The 20,045-nt window shown below is 36.3% G+C and overlaps 1 protein-coding gene across 5 annotated transcripts in view; it reads left to right on the top strand.

Moving 5' to 3' along the window:
- LOC134529309 (ATP-citrate synthase) overlaps positions 1 to 20,045 on the top strand; it is a 247,610-nt gene that overhangs the window by 107,213 nt on the left and 120,352 nt on the right. For all 5 annotated transcript variants that reach the window (XM_063363226.1, XM_063363224.1, XM_063363225.1 and 2 more), the window contains exon 8: positions 16,010 to 16,178. In XM_063363226.1, the coding sequence (XP_063219296.1) occupies positions 16,010 to 16,178 (169 nt within the window). The remainder of the gene's footprint in view (positions 1 to 16,009; positions 16,179 to 20,045) is intronic.

The following is a 20,045-nucleotide window of genomic DNA, read 5'->3' as shown; positions in this document are numbered from 1 at the left end:
TCATCTGAAATAAATTATATTTTTACCCAGTATTTAGATATTTTATATTAGATCAGAAGTATATCAGACCACTGTAACAAACTTATAAAGGTGATTGTACTTTGATTTAAAGAAAACAATTTTAGGCAACCAATTTCTGAAAATGTTTTGTAAGAATTTTGGAGTTTTTATGTACTATTCTATCACAACTTCTGCCTTAATTTTATTTAAATACAATAGTAGTTGTGTTATTAGCGGTATTGTTGCGTGTTTACATTTGTTCTTTAATTTAGGTACAGTTTTAAATTTTCACGTAAAATCTTACAGCATTGACTGACAGACATATGTTAAAAATACCAGGTGGGTTCTTGATGTCACACAGGCGTAATGTACACTGTTACGGTAAAATAACCAAACTTTAGAATACTGACATTGCTGTCTTCTGTGCTATTTTTAGCGATTATTTTTACTTTTTAAAAGAAAGAGGAAACAATTTAGTTAAATAACCGCTAAGCCAGACAGAAAGTAACTCTGATTTTGGCCAATAAAAACTAGTTGTTAAAGGTCAAATGTAATTAGTTGACACAAGTGCCAATGGTAAGGTAGTACCTGTGTTTGGCTGATGATGAGTCCTTGATGCTCATGTCTGAGCATGTTGACCCCAGGTAACGCCGAGTGGAAGCCGCTGTGCACTTGGGGTTTTCACGGCAGGGTCATTATGTGATGGTGTATTTTGTCACTGGAGGTGAAGAGACAAAACAACCCCCAGTCCAGGGGTTCTATGTTTGAAACACACAGCTTCCAGTCTTATGTGAGCTCAACCAGAACGCTTAACTTGCATACAAGACAACCCTTGGCATTGTTACTATGCTGGTATGAAAATGTTCTGTACACTATGTCACCACTCATTTTCGAGACAAAGATGACACATGCGACTCACGATTTTTGCAGATATTTGCTTCGTTCTCATGTTTTGGATAAGAATATCTCTCTTCCTACCACCCCCCTTCCTAGTGTATATTTTATTTTGTGCATGTGGCCCCATAGTCACTGTTTCCAAGTACAAAGCATTGCATGTTTTTCTACTACCACATTATTCTCTTACAATTACTGTTAATGTAATATTGTTATAATTCTTGCTGCAACTATAATAAAAAGATTCAACCTATGAAGATTTCTAGGCCAGACACTCTTAAATTTTAAGGGGCAGCAAAGTGCTTCTGTAGTGACGATAAGCTTTTATGCTCTTTACCATATTTCAGTTTCATCCTATTGCTTTACTTAGGTATTTGCATAATTTTGCAAATGGGAATTTATTTTACAATGCAATTACAGTTACTGTCAAGCAATATGATCAATAAAATATTTATCTTCTATAATAATGTAATTAATTACAATGAATGACTATTCAGTTTATGGCATGGTATTTGGAAAACCATGGCTTATTTGCGTTCGTGATATAACCTATTATAACCTGCAATGACCACTACAAATCTAACCAATTCCTTCCTGCAAGAGTAAAAAATAAACCTTTAATATATCTAGAATAAAATTACTACAGTATTGCAATGCTGATTTACAGAGTTAACAAGAATAATAAGCAGGATTCTAAAATACCATTTTCAGAATTTTATCGCTACTGTAAAAAATGAATATTAGTAGGCCTACAGGTTAGATTTTATTCAGTATATGATTAAAAAAAATATTAATTTATATCTGTATTTGGTGAAATATAAAAATTATGATATTAAAAATAACATCTCCACACAACATAATTACTAATTAGTTACGGCCATAAGAAAATAAATACATTGAACGAGAGTCAGGGTTATGCTTGCAAATCAAACGTGCCCCTCTCGTATTGTGGAATAATTTCCTAGCAAATTTATTACTCAAACTAAAAATGTGTACGAATTCTCATCTAATTACTCTGATATGCTATTTCTATCTCTTTATTTGAAACATCTCTCTTTATTCAGCAACATTTTTACACAATCCCCTGTGCGAGAGTGCCAACTCGAAGGGTGTGGACCACTCAACTTCCATTACAAATATTTTTTTGCAAATGACTCAACTCAAATTGTTTCAGCATACAAAACTGTGTTCCATTCAAGAGAATATCACGTGACTTCCAACTTCCGTGTGACTTAAAACTCAAACATATTGATCCTAGACTTGGGAAGGAAATTTTTCACTGAAAAATCTCAGACCCAGTTTGGAATTAAGAGCGTGCATCAGATGGAGTTAAACTTTCTAATACAGTCATCCAGGATTCGGAAGATTACTACTATACTTTTACACGTTTAGCATTTCTGTTGACGCATTAAAAGAACTTAAATGTTGGTAAACATTTTAAATGCAAAACATTTTGAAAATATCAATTGAAAGTTGCTTTAAAAGCATACTGTAATTGCCATTTTTAGCCATTTTCAAACGGCGTTGTAGCCAAGAAATATAGACAGATTTCTATTCTGTTTTAATAGGCAGAAATTATAGTTCCTCGCCAGAAACTTTGTCGCTTTGTCCCCCATAGTCACCGCGACAAATTTCGAGTAATCTTGCTAAACCGAAGGCACTGCACGCGTTTATAGCATACTGCTGGGCGCGCCGGACTGCCGTGTCTGTGTGAGAATGAAACAAGAGATACTCGCGGTTCCTATCTTGGAATGCGAAGAAGCGTCAAAGAGGAGACGAAGAAAGATTGCTTCCCGACCCGGCGCGCCGCGGCGTTGCTGCGTAAGCTCAGATTACGAGCAAGTATTACCACCCTCGTAAATAATTCAGTAGTATATAATAGGGGCGCCGGGCGCACGGCTTCTGGCTGTGGTGCCGGTGCCGGTGTCCGCCATCTTGGATTGTGACGTCACGTCGGCCATCTTGGATGGTTGTGACCTTGACCTTTGACCTTGACCTTGAATTTGATCCTCAAAAATCGCCAAAATCCGCCAAAATTGGGCAAAATGTGCCCAAAATTCCTCAAAAATCGCCAAAATTTCAATTTCTGTGGAAAAAAGTTCCGCCAAAAAATCTCAAAAAATTCCACAAATTAAAAATTTCTCATTTCGAGGGAAAAATTTCCCGTTTCGAGGGAAAAATTCCCGTTTTTAGTCCTTAAAAATCCCAGCGGCTGAAAATTCCTAAAACTGGCTTAAGCATCCTTAACTCAAGCCTCAGTTAAGCCATTTCTAGGAATAAGGATACCATGACCGCCATCTTGGATTATGTCGTCACCGTTGCAATTTTCGTTACGGCCGCCATCTTTAACTTTTTTATTTATTATCCGATTTTAATGAAATTTTTTTTAAAAATTATAAAAAAAATTAAATAATAAAATTTTTAATAAAATATTTAAAAAACAAACTTTTACGACACGGAGTTCGGAGTCCTCGGTTCGAACCCGGTGAGGCCAAAAAAAAATTAAAAATGGCGACCGATCCTCCTCCCGTGGTGACTTTTGGCAGACTGACTCCCACCACTTTTCTTAAAGCATATATATATCGTCACCTAGTATGACGTCATGTCCGCCATCTTGTCTTCGATGCTGGAAGCCATCATCATCATTGTATCGTCGACGAGAGTGCGCTGACACCATGTTAGTTTAGTTCGTATCCGCTAGAGTGCAGTAATCATTTATTATTACTGTGACACCCGCCATCTTGAAATTATGCCGCCATCTTGAAAATCCGTAATTATTTAGCTAAAAATTCGGGAAGAGTTCCAAAATTCATTAAATAAATCACTCATTAAATTACATATTGATTCGATGGATTCCTGTCCTCGGTTCAGTACCCGATCGATGCAATAATGTTTAATTTTATGTAAAAAATAATAATTTCAATAAACCATGTTCAAAATTCTTAAAGAGACTCTAAATCCTCTACGGCCATCATCCTATCAGACATCAAGACCAACATATTGGAAATTCGTAATTTTAATGCTAGAGATTCGGGAAAAAGTTCAAAATTCATTAAATAAATTTGTAATCTATATACTGATTGATTAGATCGACTAAGGTCCTTGGTTCGATCCCTGGCCGATACAAAACAACTTTAATTTTAAAAAAGTACCAGAAAAGTGTCAGGTTCGAGAAATAAAACACCTCAAAGTCTTTTACAAACATAATATTTATTACACAATTTCTATCCTACTACAGAATCACTTGCGAAAGCCAACAACAATCTTATAAACATTTAGCCCTGCATAGACGTGCAACGACTACTTCTTAGCTCCAAATGGCTCCCAAAGCTCCAACAGCCTCCAAATGCTTAACACAGCTCCAAATGGCTCCAAATGCTCCAAACGGCTCCAAATGCTCCAAATGTCTCCAGCAGCTCCAAATGCTTGGCAGCTCCAAATGCTTCAAAAGGCTCCAAATGCTCCAACAGCTCCAAAAAAAGGCTCCAAATGCTCCAATAGCCTCCAAATGCTTAACACAGCTCCAAATGGCTCCAAATGCTCCAAACGGCCTCCAAATGCTTGACAGCCTCCAAATGCTTAACACAGCTCTAAATGGCTCCAAATGCTCCAAACGGCCTCCAAATGCTTGACAGCTCCAAATGTCTCCAGCAGCTCCAAATGCTCCAACAGCCTCCAAATGCTTAACACAGCTCAAAATGGCTCCAAATGCTTGACAGCTCCAAATGCATAACACAGCTCCAAATGGCTCCAAATGCTCCAAACGGCCTCCAAATGCTTGACAGCTCCAAATGTCTCCAGCAGCTCCAAATGCTCCAACAGCTCCAAAAAAAAAAAGGCTCCAAAAGCTCCAACAGCCTCCAAATGCTTAACACAGTTCCAAATGGCTCCAAATGCTCCAAACGGCCTCCAAATGCTTGACAGCTCCAAATGTTTCCAGCAGCTCCAAATGCTCCAAATGCTTGACAGCTCCAAATGCTTCAAAAGGCTCCAAATGCTCCAAATGCTCCAAACGGCCTCCAAATGGCTCCAACAGCTCCAACAGCCTCCAAATGCTTGATAGCTCCAAATGTTTCCAGCAGCTCCAAATGCTCCAAATGGCTCCAACAGCCTCCAAATGCTTAACACAGCTCTAAATGGCTCCAACAGCTCCAAAAGACTCCAAATGCTTCAAAAGGCTCCAATTGCTCCAAGAGCTCCATCTTCAATTGGTTCCAACTGATTCCTATTACTTTTATCGAACTTGGCATGATTACTAACATGTCTTTATCAGTATACATTTTGACTGGCAGTGGTAACGTTTTTTTACACCTTTAAGTTATAAGTTTTATTTAGAAATCAGATTTCGATAAATGATAGCTTCCATCTGGAAAGAAAATATATTAATTTATCTTCAAGTTTATACACATACATTTAATTTAATCCATTATTGTATGTAGCCAGCTTCCCTCAGTTCTTTGAGTATGAAGGATATTTCTTTAATGTTCGAATAGTTTCCTGCACAAAGCGATCCATGTAGTAGTCGTAGCCTGTTAACCAATATGTTAGGATCTTCCCATGAGGTATAATCAATCTCTTCTGCTGCCTTCATCATCCTTGCATGTTTATAATAAATATTATCTCTGGTGTTTATCGTTTTAACACCAACCACAAGGTCACTTTCGTCATCTTGCCAGTGATTATCACAAGCTTGATCAGGATAATTTATTTTATTACGCCGTTTCCATCGTTTTGGTCTCAAACCACCATCACAGTCTTCGCTCTTGCATGCTTTTGGTGCTTCAGTACAGTACTCAATCATGTCAGCCTCAGATGTGTCACCACAATCTTCAATCATGCCAGCTTCTGATGTGTCACCACAGTCTTCAATCATGTCAGCACCACAAACTTGATCAGGATAATTTATTTTATTACGTCGTTTCCATCGTTTTGGTCTCAGACTGCCATCACAGTCTTCGATCTTGCCTGCTTTAGGTGTTTCAGTACAGTACTCAATCATGTCAGCCTCAGATGTGTCACCACAATCTTCAATCATGCCAGACTCAGATGATTCATCAAAGTCTTCGACCTTGTAAGCTTCAGGTGGTTCTCCATCTTTCACATTTTCATGGAGACGACTAGATATTGGAGTAAATATATTTTCATTTCTAATGTGGTTACAACTTCCTTCGTTTGTTTTAAATTTTAAATTATTATCTTGATCTAGATCAGTAATTTTAGCATTAGCTTTTTCGCCTTCGTTCCTCTTCCGCGATGTTGTAGCCCAGTCTTCGTTATCTTTATTCATCTTAATTGTACAGGTCTTGTAATGTCTATCCAAGTAATATCTTCTACCAAAGGATTTCTGACACTGACTGCAATGAAATGGTTTTTGACAAGGACCCAAATTACACTCGCTTCTCTCATGTCATTTAGCATTCTTTCTCAAGGTAAACACCTTGCTACAGTATCTACAGTGATGACGTTTTGATACAGCAACAAATCCCGTTTCAGGATTCATATTAGTTATTGAGACTAATGCCAGATGCAAACTAAGAGTTTTAAATTAGATATGTTACTTAAATAGAATTTTTAATTATTTCATCAGCGAAAATTAATTTATCTCATTCAAAGGTACTTGTTGCAAGTAGTTCTGCTTTTCAACAACAGATGTCGCCACATGTTACTTGCAGGTAAATAATATTTAGTTCTTTTATGCGGGATGCGGGATGCTCACTAACGATCGCAAAAGAAGGATGGCTTCGCTAGACTCCAAGGAGAAGGAAGTTCGTCCATCCTGTTAGTGCTTCTTAGATTTCTCAGAGATTATTTGACTGAGTAATGATATTTTTTTTTTAAATTTCCACCTGATAAAAATATTACAAGTGCTGATTTATTGGCAGAATTTCAATATTTAAATGCGACCTTGAATAAAAAATGACATGACTCATTAAGTAAAAAATTCTTCATGCAGAGATCAATTCCTCATCAGTAACCAGAAGCACTCGGAGAAAACCATCAGATGTCTAGTCAGGAATAATCAGAAGCACCCAGAGAAAACCATCAAAATATTGTCAAGAATAATCAGGAGCACACGGAGAAAACTACCATAATATTGTCAAGAATAAACGGAAGCACACAGAGAAATCCACCATAATATTGACAAGAATAATCAGGAGCACACGGAGAAAACCACCGCAAGTTTTCATTGATATCATAAAATTTCAGGAAAAAATAATACTAAAAATGAAAATAAATTAATAAAAAATTAAAAAAAAATAAAAAAAAATACATAAATATATTCTGGCTTGTACTAGAACTCTATCTTTGTTCAACAATGAGAAGTTCACAAGCTAGCAGAATATATTTATGTATTTTTTTTTTATTTTTTTTTAATTTTTTATTAATTTATTTTCATTTTTAGTATTATTTTTTCCTGAAATTTTATGATATCAAAGAAAACTTGCGGTGGTTTTCTCCGTGTGCTCCTGATTATTCTTGTCAATATTATGGTGGATTTCTCCGTGTGCTCCCGTTTATTCTTGACAATATTATGGTAGTTTTCTCCGTGTGCTCCTGATTATTCTTGACAATATTTTGATGGTTTTCTCTGGGTGCTTCTGATTATTCCTGACTAGACATCTGATGGTTTTCTCCGAGTGCTTCTGGTTACTGATGAGGAATTGATCTCTGCATGAAGAATTTTTTACTTAATGAGTCATGTCATTTTTTATTCAAGGTCGCATTTAAATATTGAAATTCTGCCAATAAATCAGCACTTGTAATATTTTTATCAGGTGGAAATTTAAAAAAAAAATATCATTACTCAGTCAAATAATCTCTGAGAAATCTAAGAAGCACTAACAGGATGGACGAACTTCCTTCTCCTTGGAGTCTAGCGAAGCCATCCTTCTTTTGCGATCGTTAGTGAGCATCCCGCATCCCGCATAAAAGAACTAAATATTATTTACCTGCAAGTAACATGTGGCGACATCTGTTGTTGAAAAGCAGAACTACTTGCAACAAGTACCTTTGAATGAGATAAATTAATTTTCGCTGATGAAATAATTAAAAAATTCTATTTAAGTAACATATCTAATTTAAAACTCTTAGTTTGCATCTGGCATTAGTCTCAATAACTAATATGAATCCTGAAACGGGATTTGTTGCTGTATCAAAACGTCATCACTGTAGATACTGTAGCAAGGTGTTTACCTTGAGAAAGAATGCTAAACGACATGAGAGAAGCGAGTGTAATTTGGGTCCTTGTCAAAAACCATTTCATTGCAGTCAGTGTCAGAAATCCTTTGGTAGAAGATATTACTTGGATAGACATTACAAGACCTGTACAATTAAGATGAATAAAGATAACGAAGACTGGGCTACAACATCGCGGAAGAGGAACGAAGGCGAAAAAGCTAATGCTAAAATTACTGATCTAGATCAAGATAATAATTTAAAATTTAAAACAAACGAAGGAAGTTGTAACCACATTAGAAATGAAAATATATTTACTCCAATATCTAGTCGTCTCCATGAAAATGTGAAAGATGGAGAACCACCTGAAGCTTACAAGGTCGAAGACTTTGATGAATCATCTGAGTCTGGCATGATTGAAGATTGTGGTGACACATCTGAGGCTGACATGATTGAGTACTGTACTGAAACACCTAAAGCAGGCAAGATCGAAGACTGTGATGGCAGTCTGAGACCAAAACGATGGAAACGACGTAATAAAATAAATTATCCTGATCAAGTTTGTGGTGCTGACATGATTGAAGACTGTGGTGACACATCAGAAGCTGGCATGATTGAAGATTGTGGTGACACATCTGAGGCTGACATGATTGAGTACTGTACTGAAGCACCAAAAGCATGCAAGAGCGAAGACTGTGATGGTGGTTTGAGACCAAAACGATGGAAACGGCGTAATAAAATAAATTATCCTGATCAAGCTTGTGATAATCACTGGCAAGATGACGAAAGTGACCTTGTGGTTGGTGTTAAAACGATAAACACCAGAGATAATATTTATTATAAACATGCAAGGATGATGAAGGCAGCAGAAGAGATTGATTATACCTCATGGGAAGATCCTAACATATTGGTTAACAGGCTACGACTACTACATGGATCGCTTTGTGCAGGAAACTATTCGAACATTAAAGAAATATCCTTCATACTCAAAGAACTGAGGGAAGCTGGCTACATACAATAATGGATTAAATTAAATGTATGTGTATAAACTTGAAGATAAATTAATATATTTTCTTTCCAGATGGAAGCTATCATTTATCGAAATCTGATTTCTAAATAAAACTTATAACTTAAAGGTGTAAAAAAACGTTACCACTGCCAGTCAAAATGTATACTGATAAAGACATGTTAGTAATCATGCCAAGTTCGATAAAAGTAATAGGAATCAGTTGGAACCAATTGAAGATGGAGCTCTTGGAGCAATTGGAGCCTTTTGAAGCATTTGGAGTATTTGGAGCTGTTGGAGCCATTTAGAGCTGTGTTAAGCATTTGGAGGCTGTTGGAGCCATTTGGAGCATTTGGAGCTGCTGGAAACATTTGGAGCTGTCAAGCATTTGGAGGCTGTTGGAGCTGTTGGAGCCATTTGGAGGCCGTTTGGAGCATTTGGAGCATTTGGAGCCTTTTGAAGCATTTGGAGCTGTCAAGCATTTGGAGCATTTGGAGCTGCTGGAAACATTTGGAGCTGTCAAGCATTTGGAGGCCGTTTGGAGCATTTGGAGCCATTTGGAACTGTGTTAAGCATTTGGAGGCTGTTGGAGCTTTTGGAGCCTTTTTTTTTTGGAGCTGTTGGAGCATTTGGAGCTGCTGGAGACATTTGGAGCTGTCAAGCATTTGGAGGCCGTTTGGAGCATTTGGAGCCATTTGGAGCTGTGTTATGCATTTGGAGCTGTCAAGCATTTGGAGCCATTTGGAGCTGTGTTAAACATTTGGAGGCTGTTGGAGCATTTTGAGCTGCTGGAGACATTTGGAGCTGTCAAGCATTTGGAGGCCGTTTGGAGCATTTGGAGCCATTTAGAGCTGTGTTAAGCATTTGGAGGCTGTCAAGCATTTGGAGGCCGTTTGGAGCATTTGGAGCCATTTGGAGCTGTGTTAAGCATTTGGAGGCTATTGGAGCATTTGGAGCCTTTTTTTGGAGCTGTTGGAGCATTTGGAGCCTTTTGAAGCATTTGGAGCTGCCAAGCATTTGGAGCTGCTGGAGACATTTGGAGCATTTGGAGCCGTTTGGAGCATTTGGAGCCATTTGGAGCTGTGTTAAGCATTTGGAGGCTGTTGGAGCTTTGGGAGCCATTTGGAGCTAAGAAGTAGTCGTTGCACGTCTATGCAGGGCTAAATGTTTATAAGATTGTTGTTGGCTTTCGCAAGTGATTCTGTAGTAGGATAGAAATTGTGTAATAAATATTATGTTTGTAAAAGACTTTGAGGTGTTTTATTTCTCGAACCTGACACTTTTCTGGTACTTTTTTAAAATTAAAGTTGTTTTGTATCGGCCAGGGATCGAACCAAGGACCTTAGTCGATCTAATCAATCAGTATATAGATTACAAATTTATTTAATGAATTTTGAACTTTTTCCCGAATCTCTAGCATTAAAATTACGAATTTCCAATATGTTGGTCTTGATGTCTGATAGGATGATGGCCGTAGAGGATTTAGAGTCTCTTTAAGAATTTTGAACATGGTTTATTGAAATTATTATTTTTTACATAAAATTAAACATTATTGCATCGATCGGGTATTGAACCGAGGACAGGAATCCATCGAATCAATATGTAATTTAATGAGTGATTTATTTAATGAATTTTGGAACTTTTCCCGAATTTTTAGCTAAATAATTACGGATTTTCAAGATGGCGGCATAATTTCAAGATGGCGGGTGTCACAGTAATAATAAATGATTACTGCACTCTAGCGGATACGAACTAAACTAACATGGTGTCAGCGCACTCTCGTCGACGATACAATGATGATGATGGCTTCCAGCATCGAAGACAAGATGGCGGACATGACGTCATACTAGGTGACGATATATATATGCTTTAAGAAAAGTGGTGGGAGTCAGTCTGCCAAAAGTCACCACGGGAGGAGGATCGGTCGCCATTTTTAATTTTTTTTTGGCCTCACCGGGTTCGAACCGAGGACTCCGAACTCCGTGTCGTAAAAGTTTGTTTTTTAAATATTTTATTAAAAATTTTATTATTTAATTTTTTTATAATTTTTAAAAAAAATTTCATTAAAATCGGATAATAAATAAAAAAGTTAAAGATGGCGGCCGTAACGAAAATTGCAACGGTGACGACATAATCCAAGATGGCGGTCATGGTATCCTTATTCCTAGAAATGGCTTAACTGAGGCTTGAGTTAAGGATGCTTAAGCCAGTTTTAGGAATTTTCAGCCGCTAGGATTTTTAAGGACTAAAAACGGGAATTTTTCCCTCGAAACGGGAAATTTTTCCCTCGAAATGAGAAATTTTTAATTTGTGGAATTTTTTGAGATTTTTTGGCGGAACTTTTTTTCACAGAAATGGAAATTTTGGCGATTTTTGAGGAATTTTGGGCACATTTTGCCCAATTTTGGCGGATTTTGGCGATTTTTGAGGATCAAATTCAAGGTCAAAGGTCAAGGTCACAACCATCCAAGATGGCCGACGTGACGTCACAATCCAAGATGGCGGACACCGGCACCGGCACCACAGCCAGAAGCCGTGCGCCCGGCGCCCCTATTATATACTACTTAATTCCCATCTTAATCAGTAAAGATTCCAGTTCGGCTCTACGATTCATTAGCATCAGTCATGAAATCATTGAAAATGAGTTAACTCTTTATTAGTGGTTTAATATATATATATTTTACTCTTTTTACAGTAAAAAGAACTCAGTCAATGGACTATTATACTACTTTCTAATCACTTCTTTGAGTTCTTTTTATTATAAAAAGATGTAATCAATATGCGAAACCATGAATATGGAGTTAACTCATTTTCGATTATTTGTGACTGAGGCCCTTTCTGCAGGGACTGATTCAAATTGTCACAGCGTAGAGGTTGCAGACCGACTTTCAGTATGAGAGGCTTGGTTGTAAATATAAAATGTTATTTTTATGAGCCTTTAAATAAAAAAATAGAATAAAAGGCTATAAGTATAACGATTTAAGAGAGAGGGGCGAGTGAAAAATAGCCTGATAAAACTCGAAGACGATCCAACCCTATTTAAATAAGAAACCATTCACAATTTTTTTTAATATCAAGATTATAAATGAAAGACGTTAAATAATGTTTGCCAATTTTAAATGGATACTGATAATTATGATAGTGCCGTAGGAAGTTAATTTTTATTGCATCTCAGGAATTTCGTACCAACTGATAAAATAAACCTTTCAAACCGTTTGTAATTAAAGCCTGTTAGAAGAGGCACAACGTAACTAAGAAGAAATAATTAAATAATTAACAATATTGGATACATTTGCTCGCACAGAGATAGTGTTTCACATATTTGCTGCATATTGATTATTGTACTATAATTATTTAAACTATGCAAGGTTTCATTAATTTAATTATGTAGTTAAAAAACACAAAACATTTACTCCGTTGTATAGGTATTCTGCAAAGTTATCTTTACCATATGAATTGAAATAAACAGTTTTCAATCATATTACGAACGAAAAGATGATACAAAGGATTTTTTTAAGGGGGGAGGGGGGGGGACGAAACAAATACAACTATCTCTAGTACGTAATTTTATTTCTGTTTACTCATGAACTAATGCTAGTAAGAAAAGTCCATGTAAATTCACCGTTATTATTAAAATGTAAATATTGATTTTTGATCTTTGTTCTATAAAGCCGTGACAAACAAGAGGAGCTGCTGACAGTTTCGTTTAAAAATGCCTCTTTGACAGTAGCTATTGACCTCGCTTAACAGTAGGCAATTGGTTACAAATATTAGCAATGTGTCGGGTTGGATGAATGCATTATCGAAATATAGCTTAACATATGGACGACATCGGGGTAGTTAATGAGAATAGAGCCTAAACAAACTGAATGGGTAAGAGCAACGAGAGCACCCTGAGAACTCCTACGGACCCACGGCAACGTCCGCCACGTTTCACACTTACGAAAAACCCAGATTTGATTCCATCGGGAATCGAACACGAATAGCCTTGGTGGGAGGCGAGGTGCTGGCCTGATCACAGCGCTTCCGTGTAGGATTAGAATACATACACTATAAAAATGTGGCCTGACCGGCATTAAATTTTAGAGGGATGAATGTACACGAAGAAAAAAATGACGTCACTAAATACAGAAATAATAATAAAAATCGCAAAGGGAATCTTTTTAACTTTTTTGGTTACAATTAGTGTGCCAAGATTTTCGTAATTTGTACAGGCCTATATTATATGTTGGGCCAATGTTGCATAGCTAATTTCTTTAGATGAAAAATAAGAAATCATATTTTTCAGTTGAAATTTTACTCTTTACCATTTTTATGTTTCAACTCCTTTGAAATGTTCGTAAATCTTATAATTATTATCCAAAACTTTTGTCTGAAACAATTTTTGATAAGAAGAACCATTGTTGCAGGGGGTTGAAAAAATAAAGGGGTAGGATAAAAAAAATCACAATTAATATACCATGTACACTGTTAAATCCGTTCTGTTTTATCGTGAAACCGTACATTATTATGTACATCTTTCGTCTGAAATAATTTTTTATACGACCAACCACAACTCCAAGGGGTTGAAAAACAAGGGTTAGCAAACAAAAGTAAAGCATAACTCTGTTCGTAGGCATAACATCTAACTCGTACAAATTATGAATTTTTCTTTTAATTTTTAACGTGACAACGTCTAATAAATCGATGAACGCTGGCTGCACGCACGAAAAAGTGTCCCGTTACGCTCATTGTACGCTTGCGCCGCATCTATCTCTCTTCCACTCGATTGGCCTATGCGTCCGAGGAGAAGAAAGACAGCGGCAGCACACAACTAACATCTACACGTGATATTTGATTACAGTTTATTTATATGAAAACTCGTTCATAAAGTGCAGTGATAATAGGTTATGTTACAATTGACTAAATTATGGTGATTCATATAATTGATGATAGATATTTGATTACAGTTTATTTATATGAAAACTTGTTCATAATTATATTTAAACTTTATAGCTAAACCCCAGTTTTTAAAATTAATTACAAGTCATCTACACGTGAACTGTTTCGTCGACTGTTTATAAAGTGAAGTGAAAAGTTAATGTGGTTGACATTGCTTATTACAACAACAATTTTGGCAATAAAGATAAATTATTCTTGCATTTTAAAAATCTGATTACTAGTATAATTTCAAGTATTTATTCTTTTAATATTAAAATAAAAATGATTCAATTTTATTCATAAAAGTATGCAATCATTTCATCATTTTTTATGACGTCACGTTAAACTATCGTCCGTTAACCGACTTTTCAGACAACCAATTTTTTTTTTCGTGCGTGCAGCCGGCGTTCATCGATTTATTAGACGTTGTCACGTCAAAAATTGCTGTTGTCAATAGGATATAAACACCACATAATATTCCATAACAGAAATATGGTCAACAAACAAAGAAAAACAAAGAACTAACTAGACTAACATAACGAAAAAACACCCACAAATGATGACAGCACAAAAATATGTGTTTTCGTACCATGTGCGTCTCTGCCTGAGGACGGGAGCAGATAGCAGTTCCCGAAACGTCGCTTGTTTCTGTTTTGGAAAACTATTGTGTTTGTTTCGTCTTTTCTTTTTGTCGTGTTTCCGTCTCGTTTCAGCTGTTGTGCTGAATTTTTTTGGGTTCAATATTTTTGTGCTTTCATCATTTGTGAGGTTAGTCCATTTTTCTTTGTCTTTCCTTTGTTTGTTGACCATATTCCTGTTATGGAATTTTATGTGCTTTTTATATCCTATTGACAACAGCAATTTTTTGCTTAATTTGTGTTTTTGTTTTTGTCTTTTGGGTTTTTTGTAGTTTTCTTCTACAGACATACATGAGCTTAGCAATGGCGTATGTCCAAAAACTTACATCAAGTCATGCACTCCCATTGCACAAATCTTTCAAAGATAGTACATTCATAGGCCAATCGAGTGGAAAGAGAGATAGATGCGGCGCAAGCGTACAATGAGCGTAACGGGACAATGAGTGTAACGGGGCAATGAGTCATCCTTTTTCGTGCGTGCAGCCAGCGTTCATCGATTTATTAGACGTCACGTCAAAAATTAATATTTGCACTTATATAAATTTTTAACTAATTTGGAACATTTTATATCATAGTCCCTAGTTTCGCATTACAACTATGTATTTCAAAATGTATTCAAGTTAAAGTGCGGTATGTATTATAACACCATTTTTACTTTTGTGATTATAATATATTAATATGAAACAAGACTAAATAGGATGAGTGAATCGCTGGAGTGTACATATATACGTATACGTAGCACTGTGGCTGTGGCTCGCGTCGGTTATTGTGCGTCCGTGGTATTGGGAAGGGTTTATCTTGACAAGGGCCCCGCGTGGTGGGGGGAAGAAAGATAACACCTCGTGAATGGTGTGGAGAAGACCATACGAGAGCGATAACTGACACGTTTTTGTCTCCTCCTTTTGCTCTCTTCACGGTCACACACACACACCCAAATGCAGATGCCAGGCGTGAGCTGAGAACTTGCTGCTCTGATGAACGCTCTTAAACCTAGGACTTACAGCTTACTAGCTAGGAACTCTAACCACTGAGCCAACCGTCGACAATTATTGGCTGATAATATAGCCAATAGAAGGGGATCTTTCCTGATTACTCACAAAAGACCTTGGGCTAACTAATAAGAACCCTACTTTCTCTTGACTGACAGCAGCTTCTCAACTGCTATGATGCCTTCTGGAATGCAAATTCAAACATCTGTGTACGCTATCACTTTGATGTAATCTAATCTGTAAAGCCAAGGTGGCCTACAAAATAATACAGTAAAAACCTGTAACTTACGTGATGTTTATTTATGTCTGACTCTTAATTATTTGTGATGTAAACTAGTTATAAAGTATGTATTTTACATGTTTCAAGTATGTGTTCTATTATCCAGGGTAATGCGTGAGATTGGTCAGAACTTGGGAATTCCACTTCATGTTTTTGGACCTGAGACTCACATGACAGCCATCGTGGGGATGGCTCTTGGCAAAAAACCTATCCCCAAAATCACAGAAGTTGAATTTGCTACAGCCAATTTTTTGCTGCCAGGTGGTCAGAGCAAGGTATTTCTCTACATTTTTTTCTTGTTCAACTTTAATTTAATATACTGAGAATGAAATACTTTGAATAATTTGTTGTTTAGGAGACTGTTTTTGGAAATTTGATTTTTTGTATTTTAACTTTTTAATTATGTTTCTTATCTCTATAAATGTTTTATTTTAAATATTGTATGTGCAATGTAGTTTAATATATTTTCATGAAAAAAGAATTTATAACAGTCATCCTCTAAATTTTTTGCTATAATTCTATTGAATAATCAATTTCGATAAAACTATATTTTAATGCATATCTTTATTTTTAGCTTCAGTGTGACTTGTTTGTAAATAATAGTAAAAATATTGGTATTTTGCTTAACCCAACATAACCTTATTTGCAATAACTGGGAATAATCTTTCTACAACTTGAGATTTTTTCTTTTGATACAAAATATCAATGGCTTGCTTTCAATCTGGGATATATTGCTTGCAATATGAGTGTTTGTATCAACATAAAAATCAGTCTGGTGTGAGCGTTTGGGAATTTGCATGTTGTCAATGAAGAAACTCTTTTGGGATAAAGTTTAAAGTGTTATATATGTTTCTGTGCCTAGAAAATGTTTAATTATTTTAAAGAAACAAAATTGATACTGGAACTCGCATTCGAAAGGACCTTGGTTTGAATCTCTGTCTGACAGTGAAATACAGACAACTTGGATCCCAGCGGATTCTGCCCACCCCACTACTGTTCTGTGACATCTCACCTGCTGATTGGCTGTATATCGTACCTCGAGCATGGCTATCATCCCGAACTGCTGATGTATTATTTTTTTTCCAGCTGTTGTAAACAAGGCCCACATGAATGCCAAAATTCACTGCATTTCTCTTTGTGTTGGTTTTTATAATAGTCCTAGATGTTTGAGAATCGTGTTTTTGAAACATTTTTGAGATGTCACTGCCATATGATAACTTCATAATGCCATGGTTTCCTCAAGTCAATCCAGGCAAATGATGCTATGGTTCCCACTGTAGGCCATGGACAGTTCCTTCCCTTATTTCTTTGAACTGTGTTGTTTATTAATACATTTATAAATATCTCGTCGACATGATTTTAAGTCCAATTAAAATCAGTTTTAATGGGCATGTGTTTTTGTCTTTAGCTCTTAACTTGTAAAATATTCCAGAATGTGAATGTACTTCAAACGACTCTAGGTCAAAACCATCCTTATTATTGTATTTTGATGGTAGGATAAATTCATTCTGAATAAATTATTCACTCTTCTTTCTTCCCTCATTTTCTCAATACTTAATTGACCTTTTACCTGAAAATCTTAAAAAAATATTACAAAATAAATAAATGCCATTGATAAGGATCCATGCTTGGTTCTGTGCAAAATAAATTTCGTCTACATTAAGTTATTGGTGTTTTTTTTAAATCTCATTTAAATAGTATCCTTTTAACACAAGTCATGTGAATAGTTGTATAGTGTACATTTATTTTTTATGCAATGTTTACAGAGAACATGTACTATTACTTGGATTTATAATTCAGTGTTGTACTGTAATAAAACAACTTGCATCATATTTATTACACCTAATATTTTTTTAACATGTTTTCCAAGAGCATTTATTGATGCATACCCCATCTTATCTTGAGTATTGCCGTATTTATGTTTACACCTAGCCCTCGCTTAGCAAGACTAATTCGTTCCTAAAAATGCTAGTGTTGTTCGAAATTGCGTATTCTGAAGCATTAGTTTCCATAAATAGCAAGGCTTATTTATTTAATGTGTTCCAAAATTGTGTACGAAAATTTACTTTACGTAATATAAATGCATATAATTACACTCAACTATAAATATGTCACACCATTAATCTTTATATGCCACCCATCGCTCTTTGTATGACAAATACGACACCGCGTAACAGGAGATACGTGGTTATGCACTTTATCGTCAGTCGGCTGGCTGACTTGCCCACCCGGGCATGATCTTCAACTCACGTCGTGTACCTTTCTAAACCATTCTTTACTGACAGTGAAACCGATATTACTGTCCAGATAATTACATTTCAATTTTTCAAAAATTAAAGTGCTTATTCGCGTATCACCACCTGGTTCACACCAATCCTGTCAGGCCAATGATAATTTTTTTCATTGCAAAATTCATTCAACAACCTTTTCCATGTGAATCATCTGTTCATTCTGTTCCGGTATCTAATGATAAATATATTCCCGCTATTACAACCAACAGCAACAGACATATAATCTTTTTATAGAGTCCTTATTTCATACGATTGTGTGCACAGTTGACTTGCTTAAAACTAAAGTGCGACCAACAAAAGTGTGGCCTTCATGAAAATCTGTGTGCCATAATACTTCCAGTTTTGTCTCAAATACTTGAACACAATGCATTATGAGTGATCAAGCACATACAGTTAGCGGCATCTGAATGGGCAGACGTTGCTTTTGTTTGAGTGAATTCCCTGCCACTGGCTAGACTGAGTTCACGGCCCGGTTTGTGGCCAGGCGACAACGGTATGGCACGGCGACATATGCGCGGACGTAAAAACATTTGGTCCTTTACACTCCATAGCCGCAACTTAACTTGCCATAGCTGATGTTTGTACAACAGCCGATAGCTTAGTCAGACCTGCGTGCACATCTCTTCCCCCCTTGTTTGGCTAACTGTATCCCATGGCATATCTGTTGTTTACAGAAGTTGAAACAGACTTCGTGGCGTCGTGCCCGACTTTTTTTTTTTTGCCTGCAGAGATTTTGTGTTAACTGAAATTTACAGACGTGCTATTCAAGACTGGGGCAGTAAAATTAACATCGCGCAAAATGAATCCGCGCAATCTTAAGACGTGCTAAGTGAGGGATAGGTGTATTGTATTTGGTTACTCATGGCTGCTACCTCTCGGTAAAGCAGACTACAAATTAACCTCTTAGCTACCAAGAGATAGCAAGACAGTTTGCATAATTTTACAGTGATATAAACTACCAAAGACTTGACCCAGACCTTACCTATAGATGATAAGACTGGCCCTTAATATAACAGCATCCCTAACTTCACTACACAAGTCTCAAGCTATAGATGTACTACCACAAAAATTATTATTTTTTTTCATTACATTTTCATTTTCTTTAACAGGAAATCAGTCATCTGTTGTCCTTGTATTGTTTTCTCAATGAAATCTCCTGCATTAACATGCATGCTGAAGGGATTGGAATCGGAAGAAAACATTACCAGATGCTAGCTATGGCGTAGACTCATTGTTAGCCGCCAGCTGCAGCAAAGAAGTTAGAGGTTTCCAGCTGCTGTAACTAGGTACAGCTGGTTATTAGGGGGTTATGTGGACCATCCTTCCCTACCACGGCCCACTGGTTCCGCCATTACTGCTGGGGTGTATGTTTAAGTTAACAAAATTGGTAAATAAGTTTGTTTGCCTGCCACCTATGCAATCAAAAGATCCACCCGCAACAGAAATATTTCCACTCAATTTGGCCAAATATCATGACCATCATCTTTGGGTTTCAGCAGGCAGAATTGCTATAGCTTTCGTCAATTGAACTCTGGTAACTTCGTTGCAAATTATGTATTGTACACTCGATAAAATTCATTAAGAAAGTTAGTAGAATTCTTACGGAATAATAATGTTTTCTTAGCACATCAAACACATGAACACCCTCAGCTCATTTTTATTTAAACCACAAAAATAAAAATTTGAAATAGATTTGCACCAGTGTTTGCAAGACTAAGGCATACAGGTAAGGAAAAAACAAGCAAAAAATTTCCATGTTAATGAAATTTATTAGTAATACTTTCCTTTATCTTAATTCACAAAGTCGGCCTTTAAACTTTTTTGGAAGGTCTCGTTGTTTTATTTAAATTC

Source organism: Bacillus rossius, chromosome 2 (assembly GCF_032445375.1).
Source record: "Bacillus rossius redtenbacheri isolate Brsri chromosome 2, Brsri_v3, whole genome shotgun sequence".
Classification (NCBI taxonomy): Eukaryota; Metazoa; Arthropoda; class Insecta; order Phasmatodea; family Bacillidae; genus Bacillus; species Bacillus rossius.
Note: the sequence above shows the minus strand (reverse complement) of the source record. Positions and strands in the feature narration are given on the sequence as shown.